The sequence below is a fragment of the Oncorhynchus mykiss genome, chromosome 25, assembly GCF_057628025.1.
Source record: "Oncorhynchus mykiss isolate SJ-2025 chromosome 25, ASM5762802v1, whole genome shotgun sequence".
NCBI lineage: Eukaryota > Metazoa > Chordata > Actinopteri > Salmoniformes > Salmonidae > Oncorhynchus > Oncorhynchus mykiss.
In genome coordinates, this window is record NC_143046.1 from 56517449 (window position 1) to 56544347 (window position 26899).

At 43.3% G+C, this 26899-nt stretch overlaps 1 protein-coding gene and 1 long non-coding RNA gene across 3 annotated transcripts in view; one reads left to right on the forward strand and one right to left on the reverse strand.

The window, feature by feature from the left end:
* LOC110505328 (kinesin-like protein KIF13B) overlaps positions 1 to 26899 on the forward strand; it is an 81759-nt gene that overhangs the window by 28389 nt on the left and 26471 nt on the right. For both annotated transcript variants that reach the window (XM_021584502.3, XM_021584503.3), the window contains exons 4-16: positions 6282 to 6294; positions 6661 to 6721; positions 7226 to 7318; positions 7627 to 7807; positions 10129 to 10216; positions 10881 to 11015; positions 19099 to 19211; positions 19399 to 19510; positions 19734 to 19946; positions 20324 to 20434; positions 20659 to 20793; positions 24079 to 24209; positions 26697 to 26783. In XM_021584502.3, coding sequence (XP_021440177.3) covers positions 6282 to 6294; positions 6661 to 6721; positions 7226 to 7318; positions 7627 to 7807; positions 10129 to 10216; positions 10881 to 11015; positions 19099 to 19211; positions 19399 to 19510; positions 19734 to 19946; positions 20324 to 20434; positions 20659 to 20793; positions 24079 to 24209; positions 26697 to 26783 — 1473 coding nt within the window. The remainder of the gene's footprint in view (positions 1 to 6281; positions 6295 to 6660; positions 6722 to 7225; positions 7319 to 7626; positions 7808 to 10128; positions 10217 to 10880; positions 11016 to 19098; positions 19212 to 19398; positions 19511 to 19733; positions 19947 to 20323; positions 20435 to 20658; positions 20794 to 24078; positions 24210 to 26696; positions 26784 to 26899) is intronic.
* Positions 1589 to 4535, reverse strand: LOC149972054 (uncharacterized). The gene is made up of 3 exons (XR_016491891.1): positions 4463 to 4535; positions 4032 to 4093; positions 1589 to 1699 (listed from the first exon to the last, which is right to left on the reverse strand). It is a non-coding gene; the product is annotated as an uncharacterized LOC149972054 (long non-coding RNA).

The following is a 26899-nucleotide window of genomic DNA, read 5'->3' on the forward strand; positions in this document are numbered from 1 at the left end:
TAACATCAATGCCTTTCTTAAAATCAATACACAAGTATATTTTTTTATACCTGCATATCTAGTTAATATTGCCTGCTAACATGAATTTATTTTAACTAGGGAAATTGTGTTACTTCTCTTGTATTCTGTGCAAGCAGAGTCAGGGTATATGCAGCAGTTTGGGCCACCTGGCTCGTTGCGAACTGCGTGAAGACCATTTCTTCCTAATAAAGACCGTAATTAATTTGCCAGAATTTTACATAATTACGACATAATATTGAAGGTTGTGCAATGTAACAGCAATATTTAGACTTAAGGATGCCACCCGTTAGATAAAATCCGGAACAGTTCCGTTTTGTTTTTCAAAATTATAGTTTCCCGATTTTACCATATTAATGACCTGAGGCTCATATTTCTGTGTGTAAATTATAACTAAGTCTATCATTTGATATTTGATAGAGCAGTCTGAGCGATGGTAGGCAGCAGCAGGCTCGTAAGCATTCATTCAAACAGCACTTTCGTGCGTTTGCCAACACCCTTTTGCTATGCTTTTGCTATGCTTCATTGTGCTGTTTATGACTTCAAGCCTATCAACTCTCGAGATTAGGCTGGCAATACTATAGTGCCTATAAGAACATCCAATAGTCAAAAGTATATGAAATACAAATGGTATAGAGAGAAATAGTCCTTTAATAACTACAACCTAAAACTTCTTAACTGGGAATATTGAAGACTCATGTTAAAAGGAACCACCAGCATTCATATGTTCTCATGTTCTGAGCAAGGAACTCAAACGTTAAGCTTTTTTACATGGCACATATTGCACTTTTACTTTCTTCTCCAACACTGTGTTTTTGTATTATTTAAACCAAATTGAACATGTTTAATTATTTATTTGAGACTAAATTGATTTTATTTATGTATTATATTAAGTTAAAATAAGTGTTAATTCAGTATTGTTGTAATTGTCATTATCACAAATAGATATCAAAAACAATCGGCCGATTAATCGGTAGCAGATTTTTTTTGGGTCCTCCAATAATCGGTATCAGTATTGGCGTTAAAATCATAATCGGTTGACATCTACTACAAAGTAGCCTATGCCTACCTGGGAGAATATTAGGATTATTTGCATCAATCCAGTGTCAATGTTTTTAGCTAAGTGCAATCACAGAAATCAAATCCAAATCTAATTTATTTATATAGCCCTTCTTACATCAGCTGATATCTCAAAGTGCTGTACAGAAACTCAGCCTAAAACCCCAAATGGCAAGCAATGCAGGTGTAGAAGCACGGTGGCTAGGAAAAACTTAGGAAGAAACCCTTGAAAGGAACCAGGCTATGAGGGGTGGCCAGTCCTCTTCTGGCTGTGCCGGGTGGAGATTATAACAGAACATGGCCAAATGTTCATAAATGACCAGCATGGTCAAATAATTATAATCACAGTAGTTGTCGAGGGTGCAACAGGTCAGCACCTCAGGAGTAAATGTCAGTTGGCTTTTCATAGCCGATCATTGAGAGTATCTGTACCGCTCCTTCTGTCTCTAGAGAGTTGAAAACAGCAGGTCTGGGACAGGTAGCACGTCCGGTGAACAGGTCAGGATTCCATAGCCGCAGGCAGAACAGTTGAAACTGGAGCAGCAGCACGGCCAGGTGGACTCGGGACAGCAAGGAGTCATCATGCCAGGTAGTCCTGAGGCATGGTCCTAGGGCTCAGGTCCTCCGAGAGAGAGAGAGAATGAAAGAAAGAAAGAGAGAGAATTAGAGAGAGCATACTTAAATTCACACAGGACACCGGATTAGACAGGAGAAATACTCCAGATATAAGAGACTGACCCTAGCCCCCCGACAAATAAACTACTGCAGCATAAATACAGGAGACTGAGACAGGAGGGGTCAGGAGACACTGTGGCCCCATCCGATGATACCCCCGGACAGGGCCAAACAGGCAGGATATAACCCCACCCACTTTGCCAAAGCACAGCCCCCACACCACTAGAGGGATATCTTCAATCACAGAGGGAGCTCTGAGCAGATTATTTGTTGCAATTGCAAACATAATAAAATGGTGGTCCGATTATGAGTGAGTCCCGGATTCCCGGAGTCCAGCTGCTCAGCTGCATTGTGAATTCACATGGAATTGTATGAATTTTTCTTATAGTTTGAACGGAAAATTCAACATTAACATAAATTGTCTATTTGTCACATCCCTAGTCAGCATAGCTTCCGATAGATGCACTGGTCTTGATCCTAAACTCTGATTGGCTATGCTGGTCCAATCCCTGAAGCCTGATTTGGCTATGCTGGCTCAGTCACTAAAGCATGATTGGCTATCCTGGTCCCATCCTGGAGGTCCATGTCCACCACCCAGCACGGTCTACTCCTGGGCCTGTGAGATGGAGGCCCAACCCGCTGACATGTTAACTAGTACCCCAGGGGTCTCTAATCCTCCCTGCAGTTTCTGGAGATGTGACGCTCACACACACACCTACACACACATGCACTCTCTGCCTGTGGCGCTGCTTGTTATACAGTTGAGCTGATCCCTTACGACAAGCCCAGCCCCAGGTCACTGGAACAGCCTGCGGCCATATTTATTCCTATCTCTCTCTCTGTCTTTGTGCCAGCCAGCTCTCCTCTGTTGTCACTAACATTGCTGCATATGCTCCAGTGGGTGTCTCGTGTGTGTGTGTGTGTGTGTGTGTGTGTGACTCCATGTCATGATGTGTGCTCTCGCACATGGCGATTTCTTTTCAGATATGAACTGTGTGTGTACTGTTGCTGTGTAATCTATTATTAAACTAATTTACTAATGGACAACCAGTGTGTGGGACTTTCAAAGGACACACAAAATGTCTGAAAAAGTGTGTGTGCAAATACTTGTGTCATGCATGCTCTCTGAGGGGAGCCCGTGTGTTTGTGTTAGAGAGTAACATCCCCAGCATTTTGTGAATGCGGTGTAGAAACTGAGTGTCTCCTTGTCTTTCTCCCACGGCCTGTGTGTTGGAGTGTAATGTTTATATAGGTCATTGTGTTCATTCAGTGCTGTGTAAAGCTTCTGCTCAGCCACAGGGTAGATAAGGGAGTCCTTAAATGCATATTTACCCTGCTGCTCGGCTCGACTCTCCCTCTCTTGTCATTATGTGAATCTCCGATTCTCTCTCTCCCCCTTTCCCTCTATCTCTCCCTCCTCCATCCTCTCCTCTGCCATTGAGTGATGCTCTCTCTGTTTGTGTTCAGGTCCACTGAACAAAGTCCAACTGATGACATGGATCAAGAGAGTGGCTTTGTGTCCTATAGACCCTCCCTCTCTCACTCTCTCTCAGTGTTGTTCGCACAGGGAGCCGGGAGCCAGGACCCCCCCCCCACCCATTATATACAGTGCCTTGCGAAAGTATTCGGCCCCCTTGAACTTCGCGACCTTTTGCCACATTTCAGGCTTCAAACATAAAGATATAAAACTGTATTTTTTTGTGAAGAATCAACAACAAGTGGGACACAATCATGAAGTGGAACGACATTTATTGGATATTTCAAACTTTTTTAACAAATCAAAAACTGAAAAATTGGGCGTGCAAAATTATTCAGCCCCTTTACTTTCAGTGCAGCAAACTCTCTCCAGAAGTTCAGTGAGGATCTCTGAATGATCCAATGTTGACCTAAATGACTAATGATGATAAATACAATCCACCTGTGTGTAATCAAGTCTCCGTATAAATGCACCTGCACTGTGATAGTCTCAGAGGTCCGTTAACCTTTCTGATCTCCCCATCCCGGATCCGGGATCGTGAATACAGACTCAAGCTCATTACCATAACGCAACGTTAACTATTCATGAAAATCGCAAATGAAATGAAATAAATATGCTAGCTCTCAAGCTTAGCCTTTTGTTAACAACACTGTCATCTCAGATTTTCAAAATATGCTTCTCAACCATTGCAAAACAAGCATTTGTGTAACAGTATTGATGGCTAACGTAGCATTTAGCATTAGCATTCAGCTGGCAACATTTACACAAAAAAACAGAAAAGCATTCAAATAAAATCATTTACCTTTGAAGAACTTCAGATGTTTTCAATGAGGAGACTCTCAGATAGCAAATGTTCAGTTTTTCCTGAAAGATTATTTGTTTAGGACAAATCGCTCCGTTTTCTGCGTCACGTTTAGCTATGAAAAACCCCTGTATCCAGGATTGTGTAAATCTATCAGCAAGCTCATTAGCATAACACAACGTTAACTATTCATGAAAATCGCAAATGAAATGAAATAAATATGCCATCTCTCAAGCTTAGCCTTTTGTAAACAACACTGTCATCTCAGATTTTCAAAATATGCTTCTCAACCATAGGAAAACAATCATTTGTGTAAAAGTAGCTAGCTAGCATTAGCATTTAGCGTTAGCATTTAGCGTTAGCATTAGCGTTAGCATCCAGCACGCAACATTTCAACAAAAACATAAAAGCCTTCAAATAAAATAATTTACCTTTGAAGAACTTCTGATGTTTTCAATGAGGATACTCTCAGTTAGATAGCAGATGCTCAGTTTTTCCAAAAAGATTCTTTGTGTATTAGAAATAGCTCCGTTTTATACATCACATTTGGCTACCAAAAAAAATCCGAAAATTCAGTCCTCAAAACGCGAACTTTTTTCCAAATTAACTCCATAATATCGACTGAAAACATGGCAAACGTTGTTTAGAATCAATCATCAAGGTGTTTTTCACATATCTCTTCATTGATACATCGTTCTTGGACACATGGTTTCTCCCCTATATCAAATGGAAAAGTACGAGCAGCTGGCAATTGCGCACCGAATTCCACGCAGGACACCAGGCGGACACTTGGAAAATGTAGTCTCTTATGGTCAATCTTCCAATGATATGCCTACAAATACGTCACAATGCTGCTAAGACCTTGGGCGAACGACAGAAAGTGTAGGCTCATTCCTTGCGCAATCACAGCCATATAAGGAGACAATGGAAAACAGAGCTTCAGAAATTCTGCTAATTCCTGGATGATGCATCATCTTGGTTTCGCCTGTAGAATGAGTTCTGGGGCACTTACAGACAAAATCTTTGCAGATTCTGAAACTTCAGAGTGTTTTCTTTTCAAAACTGTCATGAATATGCATAGTCGAGCATCTTTTCGTGACAAAATATCGCGCTTAAAACGGGAACGTTTTTTATCCAAAAATGAAAGCGCCCCTAGAGATCTAACAGGTTAAAAGCGCAGAGAGCATCATAAAGAACAAGGAACACACCAGGCAGGTCCGAGATACTGTTGTGAAGAAGTTTAAAGCCGGATTTGGATACAAAAAGATTTCCCAAGCTTTAAACATCCCAAGGAGCACTGTGCAAGCGATAATATTGAAATGGAAGGAGTATCAGACCACAGACCAAGCCTGAAATGTGCCAAAAGGTCGCAAAGTTCAAGGGGGCCGAATACTTTCGCAAGGCACTGTAGCCTATGGGGTTGGAAACAGTAATGAAACATTGTCATAAACAAGGGTTTATCAACTCCAGGCCTCGGCAGCCACAGGGTTGAACATTTTAGAGAGAGAGAGAGAGAGTGTGAAAGACTGAGAGAAGGGGAGAGGGAGCAGGAAGAGTGGAAGCTAGCGTGCATTCCTGTGAATAGGTTCATGTTAGCTTTATTACCCATGCATCCTGTCTCAGACAAATAGCAAAACAACGCTAAAATGAATACTAACTACTGTCTCCTCCATTATTTGTAGCTCATCATTGAGATAGACCAGCAGTCTTTCTTTTCTTGACTTATCTAGTGATGATCACATCAATGATAGTAGGATGTAATCTGAATACACATCATTATACTCAAACTATGCTTCTTAAGATCACAAGTGGGCCTCTTAAAATGAGCAGGGTTATTGACGGAGAATAATCTCAAAGCCCTCACCAAACTGTGTAACGCAGTGCCAGAATAATTCATTTTTAGACCTGTCTCAGAAAATCCTGTTACAGTGTGTGATTGTCTGTCTCGGGGTGCACTACAGTACATCAGGGCCAGTGTCCACAAAGTACCTCAGAGTAGGAGTGCTGATATAGGATCAGGTTTTCTGTTTGGATCATAATTAATAATATTATATGGACATGGAGGACCTGATCCTAGATCAGCACTCCTACTCAGACTCTTTGAGAATACGGGTCCAGTAATTCCTGGTATTTGTTTACATGCTGTCTGAGACATGATGCTTTAGTCTAAATGTCCCCCTTTTCTTTCTCTCTTTCTTTCTCTACCTCTACCCATGTGGCCATCCTGTGACCTCGTGTGAACTTCATCAGGAATCAGACCAAGGTAAGTCCAGGACTGTGACTGGCTGCTATTACTATTGATTGTGTTAATGTTTGGTTGGCAATGCTGTTAATGTCTCTGTGTGTCTCTGTCTCTTAATGTCTCTGTGTTTCTAGCTACGCTGTATTCATGCGTTTTATAAAGCAATCATTGTACTTTTATGTTGACATGTACACACACGGTTCATTTGTATGCCATGTTTATCATTGCCAGTGCTCAACAAGAAACACCCAACGGGCAAAACTGGTTGAAATGACACTGTAACAATGCCATTTTAACTGATCATTCCAATATGTTTTGCCCTCTAAATAACAGCTGTTTTAAATCAGTTCTAAACTGTTTTGTTTCATTCTATGTCTTGTCCCTCAGACCTTTGCCTACGACTACTGTTTCTGGTCCATGGACGAGTCGGAAAAGGACAAGTTTGCGGGTCAGTTTTCATTTTCCTCACGTTAGCCCCCCCTCCTCACTTCCCTTCCTTCCCTCTTCTTCCTCCACCTCGTGTATCTAGAGGTGTCCCTGTGAGCACAAGATGTTGAAAGGACATTGACAGTGTATTTTTGGTTGAAAAGACATTGAAACAGTCTTTTCAACGTCTTTTGCTCAATGGGATAGGTCTGTTCAGGTGGTTTTTAGGTATTTTTTCAAACATTTGTTTCTACGGTGACTAAGGAATTAGGATCCCACCTGAATTCTCTGTCGTTTACTCGCTTGGATGAATCTGTAGGTGATTGTTTCTCGCACTGTTCATGGCTACGGTCTGAAGGTCCTATTTTAAATTAACATGCATAGCTTGTAGCTTATTTTGTAATTGTCTGTGTGCTCCAGATCATTTTCTAAAGCACCCCTAAAGGGATCAATGAAGTATTTTTGTACTGTTTTATATTGTATAATAATTTGTGGTGTTGTAACGTTGCCTGGTGGTTGTCTCCAGGTCAGGACGTGGTGTTCCAGTGCCTTGGGGAGAGTCTTTTGCACAACGCTTTCCAGGGCTACAATGCCTGCATCTTCGCCTATGGACAGACGGGTATGTTATTACATTATGGGAGAATCTGAATTGCGTTTCCTTTATTAATTGCGGCCTCTCTCCTCGCCTCCTTCTCCAAACCCATTGGATGAGGTCAGAAGGTCACCATCTCATCCAATGGGTAAGGAGGAGACAAGGAATCCAGGAAATGCAATTGAGTTTTTCCCTATGACATATACTATTGGCTGTTCTGATTAGCATGTAACAGATCCTTAGGTGTTCATCTGTCACCTCCCTACTATGCTCTCCCATTGGCTGTCTCCTCACATCCGTGCTCACCCATTGGCTGTATGTGTGTGTCCCTCCAGGTTCGGGGAAGTCGTACACAATGATGGGTTCGGTGGACTCTCCAGGTCTGATCCCGCGGCTGTGCAGTTCTCTGTTTGACAGGACCCTGCTGGAGCAGAGGGAGGGGGAAGGCTTCACCATAGAGGTCTCCTACATGGAGATATACAACGAGAAGGTCCGCGACCTCCTTGACCCCAAAGGGTACGACCTTTAACCTCCACATGACCTCTTGTTTTAGTTAATTGTTTGAATATACTACAGTTTGTCTGTGGCCCCATTTTTAAATAATTTAAACACGCTTCCTCCCTTGATATAGTCACTAATAACTCAATTGTTCCATGACATACTGGTAGCTTTTGCCTATCCAGTATGTTTCCAAACATGCTTCGGAGCTGGGCCCCAATGGTTTTGCACACATTTGCACCTGTTTGTCTGCTCACAGTTTCTATGGCTCACGCTTGACCCCAAAGGTTATGACCCCTTCACCTCTGACCCCTGCTAAAACAATCAATAGAATAGCAGAGCTGCATGCCACAGGAGTGGGAGGTCCGACATCTGACGGCCATATGGAGTCAGTCTGCCACATTATACAGATGCTAGAACTTGGCCTAATGATATACCACTTGTATTGATCTGGCTATTGCTGATTCTATTTGGGGACCTGTTGCTTTTACACAGAATGTAGGAGAGTGTATACATCTCAAATAGAACACTATTTGAGATTAATTTATTTACAGTGCCTTGCGAAAGTATTCGGCCCCCTTGAACTTTGCGACCTTTTGCCACATTTCAGGCTTCAAACATAAAGATATAAAACTGTATTTTTTTGTGAAGAATCAGCAACAAGTGGGACACAATCATGAAGTGGAACGACATTTATTGGATATTTCAAACTTTTTTAACAAATCAAAAACTGAAAAATTGGCCGTGCAAAATTATTCAGCCCCCTTAAGTTAATACTTTGTTGCGCCACCTTTTGCTGCGATTACAGCTGTAAGTCGCTTGGGATATGTCTCTATCAGTTTTGCACATCGAGAGACTGACATTTTTACCCATTCCTCCTTGCAAAACAGCTCAAGCTCAGTGAGGTTGGATGGAGAGCATTTGTGAACAGCAGTTTTCAGTTCTTTCCACAGATTCTCGATTGGATTCAGGTCTGGACTTTGACTTGGCCATTCTAACACCTGGATATGTTTATTTTTGAACCATTCCATTGTAGATTTTGCTTTATGTTTTGGATCATTGTCTTGTTGGAAGACAAATCTCCGTCCCAGTCTCAGGTCTTTTGCAGACTCCATCAGGTTTTCTTCCAGAATGGTCCTGTATTTGGCTCCATCCATCTTCCCATCAATTTTAACCATCTTCCCTGTCCCTGCTGAAGAAAAGCAGGCCCAAACCATGATGCTGCCACCACCATGTTTGACAGTGGGGATGGTGTGTTCAGCTGTGTTGCTTTTACGCCAAACATAACGTTTTGCATTGTTGCCAAAAAGTTCAATTTTGGTTTCATCTGACCAGAGCACCTTCTTCCACATGTTTGATGTGTCTCCCAGGTGGCTTGTGGCAAACTTTAAACAACACTTTTTATGGATATCTTTAAGAAATGGCTTTCTTCTTGCCACTCTTCCATAAAGGCCAGATTTGTGCAATATACTACTGATTGTTGTCCTATGGACAGAGTCTCCCACCTCAGCTGTAGATCTCTGCAGTTCATCCAGAGTGATCATGGGCCTCTTGGCTGCATCTCTGATCAGTCTTCTCCTTGTATGAGCTGAACGTTTAGAGGGACGGCCAGGTCTTGGTAGATTTGCAGTGGTCTGATACTCCTTCCATTTCAATATTATCGCTTGCACAGTGCTCCTTGGGATGTTTAAAGCTTGGGAAATCTTTTTGTATCCAAATCCGGCTTTAAACTTCTTCACAACAGTATCTCGGGCCTGGTGTGTTCCTTGTTCTTCATGATGCTCTCTGCGCTTTTAACGGACCTCTGAGACTATCACAGTGCAGGTGCATTTATACGGAGACTTGATTACACACAGGTGGATTGTATTTATCATCATTAGTCATTTAGGTCAACATTGGATCATTCAGAGATCCTCACTGAACTTCTGGAGAGAGTTTGCTGCACTGAAAGTAAAGGGGCTGAATAATTTTGCACGCCCAATTTTTCAGTTTTTGATTTGTTAAAAAAGTTTGAAATATCCAATAAATGTCGTTCCACTTCATGATTGTGTCCCACTTGTTGTTGATTCTTCACAAAAAAATACAGTTTTATATCTTTATGTTTGAAGCCTGAAATGTGGCAAAAGGTTGCAAAGTTCAAGGGGGGCGAATACTTTCGCAAGGCACTGTACAAATAAATTAATACTTTTTTTATTAATTTACAAATGAAAAATGATAGAAATGTATAAATGCATTCATTTATTTATATTATTTTTAGACAAGAGCATGGAAGCATGATGACTGTGGATTTATTCCATAGTAAACCACATTCATATCTGTCATTCCCCCCTCCCCCCCAGGAGCAGACAGGCTCTGAGAGTGAGGGAACACAAGGTGTTGGGGCCGTATGTGGACGGCCTGTCTCGTCTGGCTGTGGCCAGCTACAAGGTACACCACAATACCACTGCTGTACCACTACCACCACTAGTAGACTGACTACTGATATGACCATGCTACTGATGATACAAGCTTTATTCAATATTCATAAGCGACAGAATTGATACGATGATATGGTATCTCCATGAGATATTTATGGTCTGGGTTGGAGAGAGGGGCGTGTCAGCTGAGAGGTTTGCTAGCTGTTCTCACATCATCACATACCATGCTGGGGGTGTTCATGCTCCCAGGGGATTTTATTAGGTCAGGATGTCTGATGAAGACCTAATGGTCGAAACGTAATGATAAAATCACTTGGGAGCATGAACAACAGTGTGTGGAGTTCACTGAAAACTCGAGCACCTGCAAAAAAAAGTAGCTGGATGCACGGCTGTTCTTCAGCTTTTGTAAATGTGTCATGCTGCCCTGCCCAAGAGGAATGGTTTCTCTGTAAACCATATAGAAGTATTTATTTGTTTACTGATGAATTATTTATAGCATCTCCCTTCCTCTCTCTGTTCTCCATTCTTCCTTTCTCTCCTGCCTACTTCCGTCCCCCGTTTGTCTTCTCACTCACTCTCTCTCTCTCCTTACATCTCTCACTGTCCTTCCATCCTCTCCGATACCCCCCTCCTCTTCTTCCTCTCTCCATCCACCCCTCTCCGATCTCTCCTAGGACATCGAGTCTCTAATGTCAGAGGGGAATAAGTCTCGTACGGTGGCCGCCACCAACATGAACGAGGAGAGCAGCAGATCTCACGCAGTCTTCAACATCATCCTCACACACACACTCAAAGACCTGCAGTCTGGGGTAAGCCATGCTGACACACAGGAACAGACACACACACACACACACAAACATGGAAACACACATGGACACAGAGACACAAACCCTCCATCTGGTTAAGGGGGGGTTCCCATACCTTGGTTTTGGAGGTTAACCCGCCAGATAATTTTTTATGTAGAAAGACTGGGAAGTCAAGTTCTTATGACTTTTTAAAAGGACATTCTACTCCAAAATTGATGAAAATAAAATTACGCTGACACCATCTAAAATATAATTTCCACCTCCAGAAATGAGTCCAATAACATATTGGTTATTGGTTACAGTGCATTTGGAAAGTATTCAGACCCCTTGACTTTTTCCACATTTTGTTACGTTACAGCCTTATTCTAATGTTGATTAAATTAAACATTTTCCTCAATCTACACACTACCCCATAATGACAAATATACATTTTACACATATAAAAATGTATATATGTATATGTATATATATATATATATATATATATATATAAAAAAAAACTGATACCTTATTTACATAAGTATTCAGACCCTTTGCTATGAGACTCGAAATTGAGGGCAGGTGAGTCCTGTTTCCATTGACAATCCTTGAGATGTTTCTTCAACTTGATTGGAGTCCACCTGTGGAAAATTCAATTGAATGGACATGATTTGGGAAGGCACACAGCTGTCTATATGAGGTCCCACAGTTGACAGTGCATGTCAGAGCAAAAACCAAGCCATGAGGTCAAAGGAATTGTCCATAGAGCTCAGAGACAGGATTGTGTCAAGGCACAGATCTAGGGAAGGGTACCAGAAAATGTCTGCACCATTGAAGGTCCCAGAGCACACTGTGGCCTCCATCACTCTTAAATGGAAGACGTTTGGAAACACCAAGACTCTTCCTAGCGCTGGCCCACCGGCCAAACTGAGAAATCGGCGGAGAAGGGCCTTGGTCAGGGAGGTGACCAAGAACCAGAGGGTCACTCTGACAGAGCTCCAGAGTTAATCTGTGGAGATGGTTGTCCTTCTGGAAGGTTCTCATATCTTTGCAGCACTCCACCAATCAGGCCTTTTATTAGAGAGTGGCCAGACGAAAGCTACTCCTCAGTAAAAGGCACATTAAACCCGCTTGGAGTTTGCCAAAAGGCACCTAAAGGACTCTGACCATGAGAAACAAGATTCTTTGAACTGATGAAACCAAGATTGAACTCTTTGGCCTGAATGCCAAGCATCACGTCTGGAGGAAACCGGGCACTGCTCATCACCTGGCCAATACCATTCCTACTGTGAAGCATGGTGGTGGCAGCATCATGCTGTGGGGATCTTTTTCAGTGGCAGGGACTGTGAGACTAGTCAGGATCGAGGGAAAGATGAACCGAGCAATGTACAGAGAGATCCTTGATGAAAACCTGCTCCAGAGCACTCAGGACCTCAGACTGGGGGTGAAGGTTCACCTTCTAACAGGACAATGACCCTAAGCACACAACCAAGACAACGCAGATGTAGCTTCGGGACAAGTCTCTGAATGTCCTTAAGTGGCCCAGCTAGAGCCCGGACTTGACCCCAATCAAACATCTCTGGAGAGACCTGAAAATAGCTGTGCAGCGACGCTCCCCATCCAACCTGACAGAGTTTGAGAGGATCTAGAGACGAATGTGGGAAACTAGTTAAGGTCTTGTTGAGCAGCTAATTAGTAGAATCAGGTGTTAAATTAGGGTTGGCCTGAACCCACAGGATGGTAGATCTCCAGGAAGAGGGTTGGGCAGCACTGGTCTATATCATGTGTCAACCTCATTCCACGGAAAGTCAAGTGTCTGCGGGTTTTTTCTCCTCCCTCACTAATTAGTAAAGAACTCCCCTCACCTGGTTGTCGTAATTGAACGGAACAACCAAAAACCTGCAGAGACTAGGCCCTCCATGGAATGGGTTTGACACCCCTGGTCCATATTATCGGGTATGCTATTAGCATTATCACCTGTAGCCCAACTGATGCAGCATAGTATCTATAAATAGGCTGAAGCATGGGGTTGCCTATTTGCATTTACCCTAATGTGCTAATCATTAACTAGATCCCAAATGTGATCTTTTAACTAGTTATGCATATTGATGCATTTTATGTCCCCAAGAAATGACAAACACAGTGAGTATAATGTAGGCCTACCTGTTAAGGTAGTTTTGGGTAATCCGCCACCAGGTGTACTTCTCACCGAAACCACTTCATGTCACACATTTCCCCACAACTCTTTCCCTGGTTACCACTACTCTTGCTCAACTAAAAATGTAATCTGGCTAATCACAATTTCTTAAGACACTCCAAAAAAAAAAGCTTGAGGGTGGTGTTTTATCCCAAGTTACCCCACAATTGACCCGTGTACCATCCAGCCCCACTCTTCCCTATGCGATAAGTTGCTTAACCATGCTGCTGCTTAAAACTCTGGGTTTTAAAATGGTGCAGTTCACACATATTTAGGAGTTGAGAAATAAATCAATAAAGCTGGGACCCCCCCCCTTTTAACAAAAAACATTACAACCGCTGTTTCCCCTGCGTTATGAATGGTTGTGCATTGACCACTTGTCAAAATGCATGTTCCCTCCCTATGGCACTCGCAGCTTGAATGTGCCTTGTGAGGAACATTTCTCCCGCATCGAACGCACAACAACAAGTCGACTAGGTAAATGTATAAACTATTCTACTATGGGGTTGTTTGATTTTTCTATTAGTTACTCGTTTTGTTTGCAGAGGGAAAGTAAGTGTGGACTGTTTTAGCATTTTCAAATGTTCCAGATTTTTTTTGCCGTGGCGCAGCGCCACGCTGCAGCAGAAACACTGCGACTGCTGTAATGCTTTTGTTATCTAAAATTCTCTCATCCTCTCACTCTACTTCAGTGTTACTCACATTTTTTTGTAAGGGGGGAACTTTAGGTTGAGACAACCATTGAGGGCCGCACGTCTTTCATTTGTACTTTTTCTTCCAATATTATCAATTGAGAGCAATAGAGCACATGCAACTGATGATACAGCACATCACAGATATATACATACACACACATCAAATAGGCTGCATCACATGCATAAGACCCATATTAAGGGTTACCACAGTAGTTGGATGAGCGAAAATGTCTTCTGCTCCTTGAGGCAATCCATGTGTGCATTGGTCAGTCTCTCTTTTTTTTGTTTCACAATGTTCATTGTTGAAAATGTTGCTTCACAGGAATAAGTGCTGACAAAAAATTTCACCTTTTGCACACATTGCTTCAGAAGTGGACACTCTGTGTCTGACACAAGGCTCCAGAAATGGGTAACACCTGATCTTAGTTCACCTTACAATGAATGTGTCATTTGCCTGCAGCTCCACTATCTCACTCTCTATTCCAGCACGGTCAGGACAGAGGGTTGTGATGACTGGGGTCAGAGATGACACTATCTCACTCTCTATTCCAGCACGGTCAGGACAGAGGGCTGTGATGACTGGGCTCAGAGATGACACTATCTCACTCTCTATTCCAGCATGGTCAGGACAGAGGGCTGTGATGACTGGGGTCAGAGATGACCCTATCTCACTCTCTATTCCAGCATGGTCAGGACAGATGGTTGTGATGACTGGGGTCAGAGATGACACTATCTCACTCTCTATTCCAGCATGGTCAGGACAGAGGGCTGTGATGACTGGGGTCAGAGATGACCCTATCTCACTCTCTATTCCAGCATGGTCAGGACAGAGGGCTGTGATGACTGGGGTCAGAGATGACACTGGCACATGAAAGGGGTTCTCAATGAAGTTGAAAAAACTCCTTGCACTCCATGATATCCTCAAACACACAAATGCCTCATAGCTAAAATGTTGCAGTATGTCTGGGTTGGATGTTGTGACTGCGCTGAGTTTTGGGAAATGAACAAACTGTCAGGTATGAACAGTTATATCAGGTATGAAATGCTTTGACCACACGCAGCATTTTGCCCAGAGTTGTATCTTCCCTTGGAACTGGAGATAAACTGTGTTGAGGTGGCAGGTGATGTCTGTTAAAACAGCCTTAATATCCACTGTGGATCATCCAGCTCTGGCTCCACTCTCCCCCTGCTTGCAACAAATTCACAGATTTGAGGGAGGAGAGAGAAATCTTTCCAAAGCTGCCACGAGACAGCCATCTCACCTCATTGTGAAATATCAAGTCGCTGTATTCTGTCTGGTATTCCTCCAGCAACTTGCGGAATTGCAAATTCAGTGCCCTAATAATAATGTTCACCAAGCGCACGACCTGCTGCATCACATTCTGTAAGTCAGTCTTTGAGTTTAGCCACAAGTGCTTCCTGATGAATGATACAACGAAACGTTACAAATTCGGGAATATACTCTCTCATCAGGCCTAGGAGTCCCTTTTCCTTCCATCGCATGTTTGGGCTGCTGTCAGTGCACACAGATGCCAGATTTGACCGGTCAATATTATTATCTGCAAAAAAATGTAACGAGGTCTTTCAGAATATCCTCTCCTCGTGTTTGCCCCTGAAGGGGTATTAAACATAATAAATTCCTCTCTGAACGACTCGTTTTGAGGGAAGCGGACACAAACACATGATTGGGCAATGTCATTTGAATCCAGTGCAATACTAAAACACGGCGCCACGGATATGTCAGTAATCAGTTGCTTACTGATGTCGATGCGTCTTGTTATGGTCTAGTCTGAGAGTTGCAGTCCCGTAATTTGCTTTAAAATAGCTTCCTTGTTTGTGAAATCAGCATACACTACTTCGGCGGAGGTCAAAAACAGTCTTATCTCCGCGTCTGTGAAGGCCTTCTTGTTTCTCGCGAGCATCCAAGCCATCTCAAATGTTGCCTCTGTCGTTTTCTCTGCAACAGTGATAGATAGACCTGTCCGCTATTTGCTGTCCTTTGAGTTGCACACTTTTGTTGTTTCTGAGGTTGCTTTGTGGCAGATATGTTTCGTCAAAGTGGGCATGGTGTAACTGGAAATGTCGCTCTAAATTTGCTCGTTTCAAACAAGACAAAGTGAGCTAGTCCCATTATGCAGTATAAACAAGTCTGTCCATTTCTCTTGGAACTTTGTGTTCTTCTTGAATCGACCGTAGCCAACTTCTCTTAGCCACCAAAGCTACGTTAGCTAGCTGCAGTTCCCCGCCGCCATGTTCCTGATTTTTCTGGTTCTCCGGCGGTTGTTCGTTCATAGCTGTCATGTTGTTCTCCAGCCCTTTCCTCTCATCTTCATTGGCAATAGATTTATTTTGATTTATTTTACAATAAATTGATCCATGTCGACCACACTGCAAAATGAGCTAGTAGCAAACTAATATGTGTCGGTCGCTGTAGCTGAGCAGTTTGCGTTCTATTTCGGGCCTTTCTGTTCAACAGTTGTGCTGTACTGCCATGTATCTGCAGTCCAGGGAACTATATGTGTGTATATATATATATATATATATATATATATATATATATATATATATATTCAATGAAGTGATTCAGGCCTACATTGAATTGAAATTGTATCATTATTATGAATGGAAAATCACCGCGATAAGGGCTCGCTGACTGCGCAATGAGTACCACTGCTCTACTTCTTAAGCACTTTCTATCTGGGGCACTGTGTGTGTAGGCTACGTTTAAACAGGCAGCCCAATTCTGATCTTTTTTTCACGGATTGGTCTTTTAACCAATCAGATCAGCTATGGAAGAAATATCTGATGTGATTGGTCAAAAGACCAATTAGTGGAAAAAAATATTCGAATTGGGCTGCCTGTGTAAATGCAGCCTAAGAGTGTCCCAGAGAGACTCTCCTGTCAGCGAGCCTCAGTTTCCACTGTTCAGGAACTAGCTAGTGATGTTAGCCTCCAAGAAAACCTTTTAAATAAGTAATGAGCTGCTCTCTCTCTGTCTGGATGTCAGCTAATCTGCTGCTGTGTCAGCCTGATCCTTTGTTATCCCAACAACACCTGGTCGCACATCCAACTGTGTGTGTGTGTGTGTGTGCCTGACTTTATTTACATGCATGTGTGTGATATAATCACCCAAGCCTGGTCTTCTGGGACAATGTATGAAGCACACAGATTTGAATAATGCAGGAGTGGAACAGTTGATTCTAGTCCAGGTCAAATAAGGCTGTGTTCAAGTCAATGAGTGTTGCCCATTGTTGCAGACTGACCATTTGATACCTTGTTGGTTGTGTTCCTGAATGCAGCCCCAGGTGCACATGCTGGAATGGAAACAAAGCTAAATATAGACTGAGCCGGATCATTGAAACTGACACACAAATGAAGTCTGTCCACGCGTCCACACACACACACACACACACACACACACACACACACACACACACACACACACACACAGTTGTGTAGTGCTATCCTTGTGGGGACCAAAGAATTGATTCCAGTCCAAAATCTATTTTCCTTAACCCTTAACCTCAGTCTAACCTTAAGCCTAACCTTAACCCCTAAACCCTAAAACTATACCTAACTCCTAAACCTAACCCCTAAGCCTAAAATAGATTTTTTCCTTGTGGGGACCGGCAAAATGTCTCCACTTTTCCTTGTTTTACTGTCCTTGTGAGGAATTCTGGTAACCACAAGGATAGTTAAAGAAAAACACACACACACACAGTGAGAGAAAGAGAGATCGAGAATCATTGGTTCTCCTTTTTCAGCTGTTGATGATATGCTTTATCCTCCCTTTACTGATAATTTGCATATCTCCATGGAAATTCAGTTCAATGCAAATTCACAAGGGCCTGTTGACAGTGCATGTAATCTAAGCCTGTGTGTCTGAGATGAGAGAGGGAAGTTTAGTATAGCATCTTTATAAAAGGGGGATAACGCAATAACTAAATCATAGGAAAGAGCTAAATATTTCCTGTGGAATCCAGTTGGTGAAAACAGTTTGAGGTACCAGCCAAATACTTGGAATCCTTTTTAACCTAGGTTCACCCCAGTTCATGCAGTCTTTTTCCTTCTTTCTGTTCTCTCTCTTTTCTCTCTCTGGGGACAAGAGCGGTCTTTGTTTTCACAACACACTGTAGTCTCTGCCTGCGCTATTCCCACTCAGCACAACTCCGTACATAATTCAACCCCACTGCCCTTTGGCTCTCTCTACCCTCCCCGCTCTCTCTCATTTCTCGCTCAACTCATTCACTCACCCCATCTCACATACTTTCATTCTCCCTCACTCACTCTTTTTTTATTTTATTTTTTATTTTACCTTTATTTAACTAGGCAAGTCAGTTAAGAACAAATTCTTATTTTCAATGACGGCCTAGGAACAGTGGGTTAACTGCCTGTTCAGGGGCAGAACGACAGATTTGGACCTTGTCAGATTCGAACTTGCAACCTTTCGGTTGGTTACTAGTCCAACGCTCTAACCACTAGGCTACCCTGCCGCCCCTTTCTCTTACATTCTTTCTGTCCTGCATTCCTGCATTCTCTCTGTTCTTCCTCTGTCTTAAATTATCTCTCCTATCCAGAACGCTTTCCTCCATATCCTCTCTTCCCCTCCCTCCCACCCTACCTTTCTCATCTGTCAATTATCTCTCCGCCTCCCAGTCAAGCTTCAGTCCTCAATGCACACATACCTTATGTAAGATAAAGACCCCATTATGCACCCACCCACACACATACATCACCCCCCCCCCCCTTTATGTTAGTGCAAGATCAACTGAGTGCAAGGTTGTATACTGCATGTAAATTATAGGATGGAAAATGTTTTGTCAACTTCACTGAAATCTGTCAATAAGTTGACATCCCAAATAAGCACAGTGTGCAGGACCGGAGTCCTTCTAGCATGTATTCGAACACGAATCAAGTTATTTTAATTGAAAGAAAATCTGCTAAAATGACTTCTATCCGTTCTCACTCACTACCTTTCATTTTTCTCCCTCCCTCCCCCCTTCCTCTCTCTCACCCTTAAACCTACCACCTCCCACCCCCTTTAACCTCCCACCTCCCTCCCTCTTTGTCTCCCCCCTCTTCTATTCTATTTCTCTCCCTCCCCTTACCTGTTCCTCTCACCATAACCTTCCTTCTTCTCTCTCTCCCCCTGTTAACCTCCCCCTCACACCCGCCTCCCCCTTGTTCTCTCCCTCCCTCCCTATCCTTTCTGTAGACGAGTGGTGAGAAGGTGAGTAAGCTGAGTCTGGTGGACCTGGCTGGCAGTGAGAGAGCTGCTAAGACTGGTGCTACTGGTGAGAGGATGAAGGAGGGCAGCAACATCAACAAGTACGTCACTGAAAACACACACAGACACAGACACAGCTCCAAGTGTTCTAGTTTTAGCTTCAAGTTCCCAAATGAACAAAATTATACACACTTTACACCCAGAAAACATTCCATCGCTTATGATCGCGGCCCGGTGTGTGTTACAATATTTTTCCTGACGGAGGGTGTGTTCTCTGTGTGTCTGCAGGTCTCTGACCACTCTAGGCCTGGTCATATCTGCTCTGGCAGAACAGGGGTGTGGGAAGAACAAGACCAAGTTTGTCCCCTACAGAGACTCTGTACTAACGTGGCTGCTTAAGGTAAGACGCACACACACACACGCATCTTCTCTTTTTCCCTGCTCTTAATATAACTTCTCTCATCCTACTTTCCCCCTCTCGCTCCCATATCTTTGTTGTTTCCTTTAATTAGTTGAACACTTCTGCCCCAGAATCATATTAAGATTTGGTCCCAGCAACCTTTTGTCTTTCTTTCATTCTCCCTCTCTTACTAACACTCCTTTCTCTTCCTCCCCGTCACCAGGACAGCCTGGGCGGCAACAGCCGCACGGCCATGGTGGCCACGGTGAGCCCGGCGGCCGACAACTACGACGAGACACTGTCCACGCTGCGCTACGCCGACCGGGCCAAGAGCATCGTCAACCACGCCGTCGTCAACGAAGACCCCAACGCACGCATCATCAGGGAGCTCCGCGAGGAGGTGGAGAAACTACGGGACCAGCTGACACAGGCAGAGGTGAGGGGTGGAGGGGAGAGAGAAGGGAAAAAGGGAGTGAGAGGAGGAAATAGGGATAAAGAGAGGATATAGGGGGGGAAGGGAGGAGAGGCGGGGAGAGCAGAGAAGAAGGGGGAAGAGGGAGATCAACTGAGACAGTAAGGAGGGAGGGGAGGAGAGGGCCCACACCAGCGGGCAAAACTGGTTGCGTTCTGTTTGGAAATTGCATCCGGAAAATGAAGGCTTCATCAGGTGTAACAGAGAGCATTTGGTTATATGAAGACTTTTTTTCAACCGAAACATCCGTTTACAAATTACATCAACTACCACATCTTGTCTGCTGGGAGACAGGGAGAGGGAACACAATTAAGAGTGTGTTTTTCTTGTCTCCTGGCCAGTCTATGAAGGCCCCAGAGCTGAAGGAAAGGCTGGAGGAGTCTGAGAAACTCATCCAAGAGATGACTGTCACCTGGGAGGAGAAACTACGCAAGACGGAGGAGATCGCACAGGTACACACACACTTTTACTTTCTGTCCTGGGTCATGCTCATTAGGCACAAAAAAGAAAACGGTCTGAAACTGAGTGAAACAGGGACTTTCTAAAATTGTACAATTAGACACGCCTCTTTTTTTGTTTTTATGTTGCACAACATTTTGAAATGTTTTGCTTCTGTGTGCCCTTATTAAAACAACCAGCATGGATGCATTGTTTCCCTCTGTTGTGTGTCCTGTAGGAGCGTCAGAAACAGTTGGAATCTCTGGGCATCTCTCTCCAGTCGTCTGGCATCAGAGTGGGAGAAGACAAGTGTTTTCTAGTCAACCTCAACGCTGACCCCGCTCTCAATGAGCTGCTGGTCTACTACCTGAAGGTACACACACACACACACACACACACACACACACACACACACTCACTCTCACTCTCACACTCACACTCACTCACTCACTCACTCAGTCACTCGTGGAGCAAGGGTCACCCGCCTTTGCTAATAATCCATCCACATGGCCATATGTGATAAAGTGAAAATCTGAGACCCGCACTTGGGCTCCCAAGTGGCGCAGCGGTGTAAGGCACTGTATCTCAGTGCTAGAGGCGTCACTACAGACCCTGGTTTGATTCCAGGCTGTATCACAACCGGCCGTGATTGGGAGTCCCATAGGGCGGCGCACAATTGGCCCAGCGTCGTCCAGGGTTGGCCGGGGTAGGCTGTCATTGTAAATAAGAATTTGTTTTTATCTGACTTGCCTAGTTATATAAAGGTTAAATAAAATAACACTCTAATATAGAAAATGCGCTGTAGGCTGCAGTCAGACAGCGGAAAGATTTTTTGACAGGGTGCAGGATTTTTTGTTGTTGCCTGATTTAGATATATTTCTGCTTATTTCCAACATTTTGGTAGGCTATTTGTTAGTCATCTTGTCTATAATTAGATACACACAGCTTCTCTTCTGTCATTATGTTGCCCTAGAAGACTAAATAAACCCTTGCTCACCAGATTGTCATAAATGATAGACTGAACACTTCACTCTAGTTGACAAGTTTTCTTTGTCATCTCTGCTTCTTTCGTGGAGCAATGACGTTTAGGGACCGGGGAGAAAATGCAATAAAAAACGGAAAAGATTTTCTGTACAAAATTTCCAAATGAAAGCTGAGAAAAAAACGACCCATCAGCTTGGATGTATATTTTATGTGGTTGAAATACACTGCTCAAAAAATAAAGGGAACACTTAAACAACACAATGTAACTCCAAGTCAATCACACTTCTGTGAAATCAAACTGTCCACTTAGGAAGCAACCCTGATTGACAATAAATGTCACATGCTGTTGTGCAAATGGAATAGACAACAGGTGGAAATTATAGGCAATTAGCAAGACACCCCCAATAAAGGAGTGGTTCTGCAGGTGGTGACCACAGACCACTTCTCAGTTCCTATGCTTCCTGGCTGATGTTTTGGTCACTTTTGAATGCTGGCGGTGCTTTCACTCTAGTGGTAGCATGAGACGGAGTCTACAACCCACACAAGTGGCTCAGGTAGTGCAGCTCATCCAGGATGGCACATCAATGCGAGCTGTGGCAAGAAGGTTTGCTGTGTCTGTCAGCGTAGTGTCCAGAGCATGGAGGCGCTACCAGGAGACAGGCAAGTACATCAGGAGACGTGGAGGAGGCCGTAGGAGGGCAACAACCCAGCAGCAGGACCGCTACCTCCACCTTTGTGCAAGGAGGAGCACTGCCAGAGCCCTGCAAAATGACCTCCAGCAGGCCACAAATGTGCATGTGTCTGCTCAAACGGTCAGAAACAGACTCCATGAGGGTGGTATGAGGGCCCGACGTCCACAGGTGAGAGTTGTGCTTACAGCCCAACACCGTGCAGGACGTTTGGCATTTGCCAGAGAACACCAAGATTGGCAAATTCGCCACTGGCGCCCTGTGCTCTTCACAGATGAAAGCAGGTTGAGCAGATGTGAGCACATGTGACAGAGTCTGGAGACGCGGGGAAAACGTTCTGCTGCCTGCAACATCCTCCAGCATGACCGGTTTGGCGGTGGGTCAGTCATGGTGTGGGGTGGCATTTCTTTGGGGGGCCGCACAGCCCTCCATGTGCTCGCCAGAGGTAGCCTGACTGCCATTAGGTACCGAGATGAGATCTTCAGACCCCTTGTGAGACCATATGCTGAAGCGGTTGGCCCTGGGTTCCTCCTAATGCAAGACAATGCTAGACCTCATGTGGCTGGAATGTGTCAGCAGTTCCTGCAAGAGGAAGGCATTGATGCTATGGACTGGCCCGCCCGTTCCCCAGACCTGAATCCAATTGAGCACATCTGGGACATCATGTCTCGCTCCATCCACCAACGCCACGTTGTACCACAGACTGTCCAGGAGTTGGCGGATGCTTTAGTCCAGGTCTGGGAGGAGATCGCTCAGGAGACCATCCGCCACCTCATCAGGAGCATGCCCAGGCGTTGTAGGGAGATCATACAGGCACGTGGAGGCCACACACACTTCTGAACCTCATTTTGACTTGTTTTAAGGACATTACATCAAAGTTGGATCAGCCTGTAGTGTGGTTTTACACTTTAATTTTGAGTGACTCCAAATCCAGACCTCCATGGGTTGATAAATTTGATTTCCATTGATAATTTTTGTGTGATTTTGTTGTCAGCACATTCAGCTATGTTAAGAAAAAAGTATTTAATAAGAATATTTCATTCATTCAGATCTAGGATGTGTTATTTTAGTGTTCCCTTTATTTTTTTCAGCAGTGTACTATCAGCTTTTATGATGCTAATGAAGAAACCACCTCTACAGACAGTATATAACTGCGCATTCTCTCAAGATGATGAAAGAAATAAATCACATTTCTCCACTCCTGTTTTAAAGTAGAAATGTAACCTAAATGTTGTCATTTTACTGCAAGGACTTCTCAATTCAGGAGTGAATATTATATTAGGCTATGTGACAGGTTATAGACCTACAGTCAGTGTCCAGATTTCAGTTTTTATTTAACACTCACTACTGTAAGTCTCTCTGGATAAGAGCATCTGCTAAATGACTCAAATGTCAAATGTAGGCTACAGTTCCCTTGACCTGCCATAGGTCTATTTGTCCCCATCTTGTGACTGTCACATTTGTATAGCGCTTCAGTCACCACACATCACATAGACGGCACTGCTATCATCTTCTTTTACCACTTCACCAAAACTTTCCCAAACATTACTTTTCTGGCCTTTCCTTCTCTTTACTTTCAACTCTCCATTTCGCGACCCTCTCGGACATTGTCGTTTGTGCCTCCGTGGATCGACTAACTTTTTCTGCTCGCTCCCGAAAGCTTTTGGCAGTTGGCGTGTAGGCTGACTGGAACACGTACAGTTAGGTTCTAAAGCTTAGGCTTACGCACTGATGCCAGGTAGCCTAAAATAATGAACGAAAAACCTCAACGTAGCCTATAGATATACATTTTTATTCAGCCCGCCACCGACCCGCCGTTGATCCACACAATATTTCATGACCCTAACCCCTCCGCGGGGACTTCAGGTTATGAGTCAACCCGCGGATCAATAAATCTCACACACACACACACACACACACACACACACACACACACACACACACACACACCCACCATTGTAACATGGTATTGTTGTGTACTGTAGGAGCACACTAAGGTTGGTTCAGCAGACTCCCAGGACATCCAGCTGTGTGGGATGGGTATTCAGGCTGAACACTGCATCATTAACATCACAACTGACCAATGGGTGGTCCTCACTCCCCACAGAAACTCACGGTACGTATAGAACACTCCTCTTCATCTCAACCATCATCCTCCTCGTCAGTATAATCCACAACGGGGCAAGCCTGGATGAGGTGACGCCTTTCCAGAACCAAAATCTGGTTTTAAAAATGACCTTGGTACCAATTTTGCCCGCTAGCACCAGCTCACACCGCAGAACATGTCACAGTACACCAGCAGTCATTATCATCATCATCATCTCAACGCACATCCATCATTATTGCGACACATCTTTAGCCAGAGATGTGGACTTGATTCACCTGTCTTGGACTCGAGTCTGACTTGAGTCACAAATTTGATGACTTGAGACTCGACTTTGAGACTCGACTTGAGACTCGATTTTGACTTGCGGCCTCAAGACTTGGGACACGACTTTGACTTGAGACTGAAATGATCTGGCCAGGTTTTGTAATGTTTTGTCGCTCATTTTGTGGCACTGAGTCTCAGTGGATTCGGCTACTCTCCACGCAGCCAGAGACCATATCGCACTTGCAAAAAAAAAAAAATGATTGGCTAGTGAAACGCACAGGCCTACGGCATTGCACACAATTTTGTTTAAAAAACATCTGTTTCAGAACCAATAAATTGCGTGTCTTGACTGTTGACCAATGACCAGTCATCAGCATTGGCACGCAAACGTGGGCTCACATATTCAGATTAGTCACCCAGAAAGAGCTTGTTAATTTTCTCCGGTATTGCCTGGCAAAAACAGAGTAGCCTGCCTACATACAGTGGCAAGAAAAAGTATGTGAACCCTTTGGAATTATCAGGATTTCTGCATAAATTGGTCATAAAATTCGATCCAATCTTCATTTAAGTCACCACAATAGACAACCACAGTCTGCTTAAACTAATAACACACAAACAATTCTACGTTTTCATGTCTTTATACTTTACAAAAAGTTTGAGAATCACGAAGCTAGTGAACAGAGCTCTGATTTGCTGTGAGAGGTTCGGGTGCAGCGTAAAAGTCAACTTGTAGGGAGAGAGGATTGCCATAAATATGCAGCTCCAAAAATTGTTTGGTGATCAGTAATATTAACTGTTTACTTTGCAAGCTCAACAGCAATGGGTCATCAATCAACAATTACTAGGATAGGCCTACTGTGCCTTTGGTATCCCAGAATTGCTTAAAATTGATAATTTACTTATGAAGCTTGCATTTAGAATTATGTTTTTAAAATGTATTATTACATAATCAAAATGTGTTTTAGACCAAATAATGAATACGGCTGTCTGGTAGCCTCAATAAATAGAACCTTATAGTCCCAAGGTCACCAAATCTTTGTCTATCTGCACAAGGCATAGTTCTGAGATTTTGAGCATGAAAGTTGTCACATCCCAGATCTCAGAACTGTTTTGTTGTGAATTCTTCGTCCATAACCCGTTAAGGTCCTCACTTACCTAAAGTATCAACATCCTGAGACATTTCTAAATCCATTTTTGTAGGGGGTTGCAATCCCAGATATAACCTTGACATCTCATAGCCATACGGTTCCGTCTGGCACTTCTGAATAAGGCTATGTTCAGTTTTTAAGAAAACTAGCTATTTTACCAGGATAGTCAGAACACATCATCAAATACATTAAGACATGTATTATGGCCATTAGACAAAATATTGTCATCGTTGAACAACGATGTGACAACATCATTTACTTTAAGATTTCTGACAGTGTTGTTTTTTTTGCTCGCGTGCCATTATTGCTGGCTGGACTAGCTAGACCATACTAAGAGGGAGATGTCAAAGACATGTTCGGATTGGTCCATCTGTATTTATTCAGTCTTGTGATTGGATTGCAGATATAACCTTATAGTTCAAATGGGTTTATGCAGATAGAACTTTCTAGTTGTTCATTCTTTTTTTTAAACAAAACTTTAAAAAACACTTCATATGTCTGTGAAGAACCATCTAAAGATCTATTATATGTGACTAAGTCATTTTTTACAAAAATGTCAGATGGAACCTTAATAGTCCTAAGGTCTCGATTTGTAGATTTAAAAATGTATATTTTTTACTTGACTTGAAAAAACTTGACTCAACTTGACTCGCTCTTAGAAATGCACGACTTGGACTTGACTCGAGACTCGACCCGTTCTACTTGTGACTCGAATAATAGTGACTTGGTGATTCGAATAATAATGACCTCTCTCTAGCCTCTAGTCACCCACTCTATGACTGCGCACACACCTCTAGCCTCAAGTCTGATCTCCTGCTGTCAGATGATGGTGATGTCATGTTGCTGCAAGGCCCCTTAAGAATTGAATGAACTAACTGGATCATTCATTCATTTTTATTAGATCTTTTTTTGCCAGGATAGTCCACTCAGTAACATTTGGCAATGTTTTCCAGGGAGTCCTTGGTTCCATAGAATCAATAAAAATAACAGTAAAGATGTTCTTACGCATTTATTATGTCGCTTTTTCTTAAGTCATTGTTACATGTTTTTATTATGTGGAACTTAAGTTGTTGTTACATTACAGAACGTGTGTGAACGGCTCTCCTTGCACCAGCCTGCAGCGGCTCCACCACGGAGACCGCATCCTGTGGGGCAACAACCACTTCTTCAGGTCTGTCTGTCTGTGTCCCGACAGTTCTGGCTACTGTGAATCACAATGTCCCGCTCAACTACTGGTCCTCGTTTTGGAAAGAGTAGTACTGAAACCATTCCCTTTCTCTTTCCTCC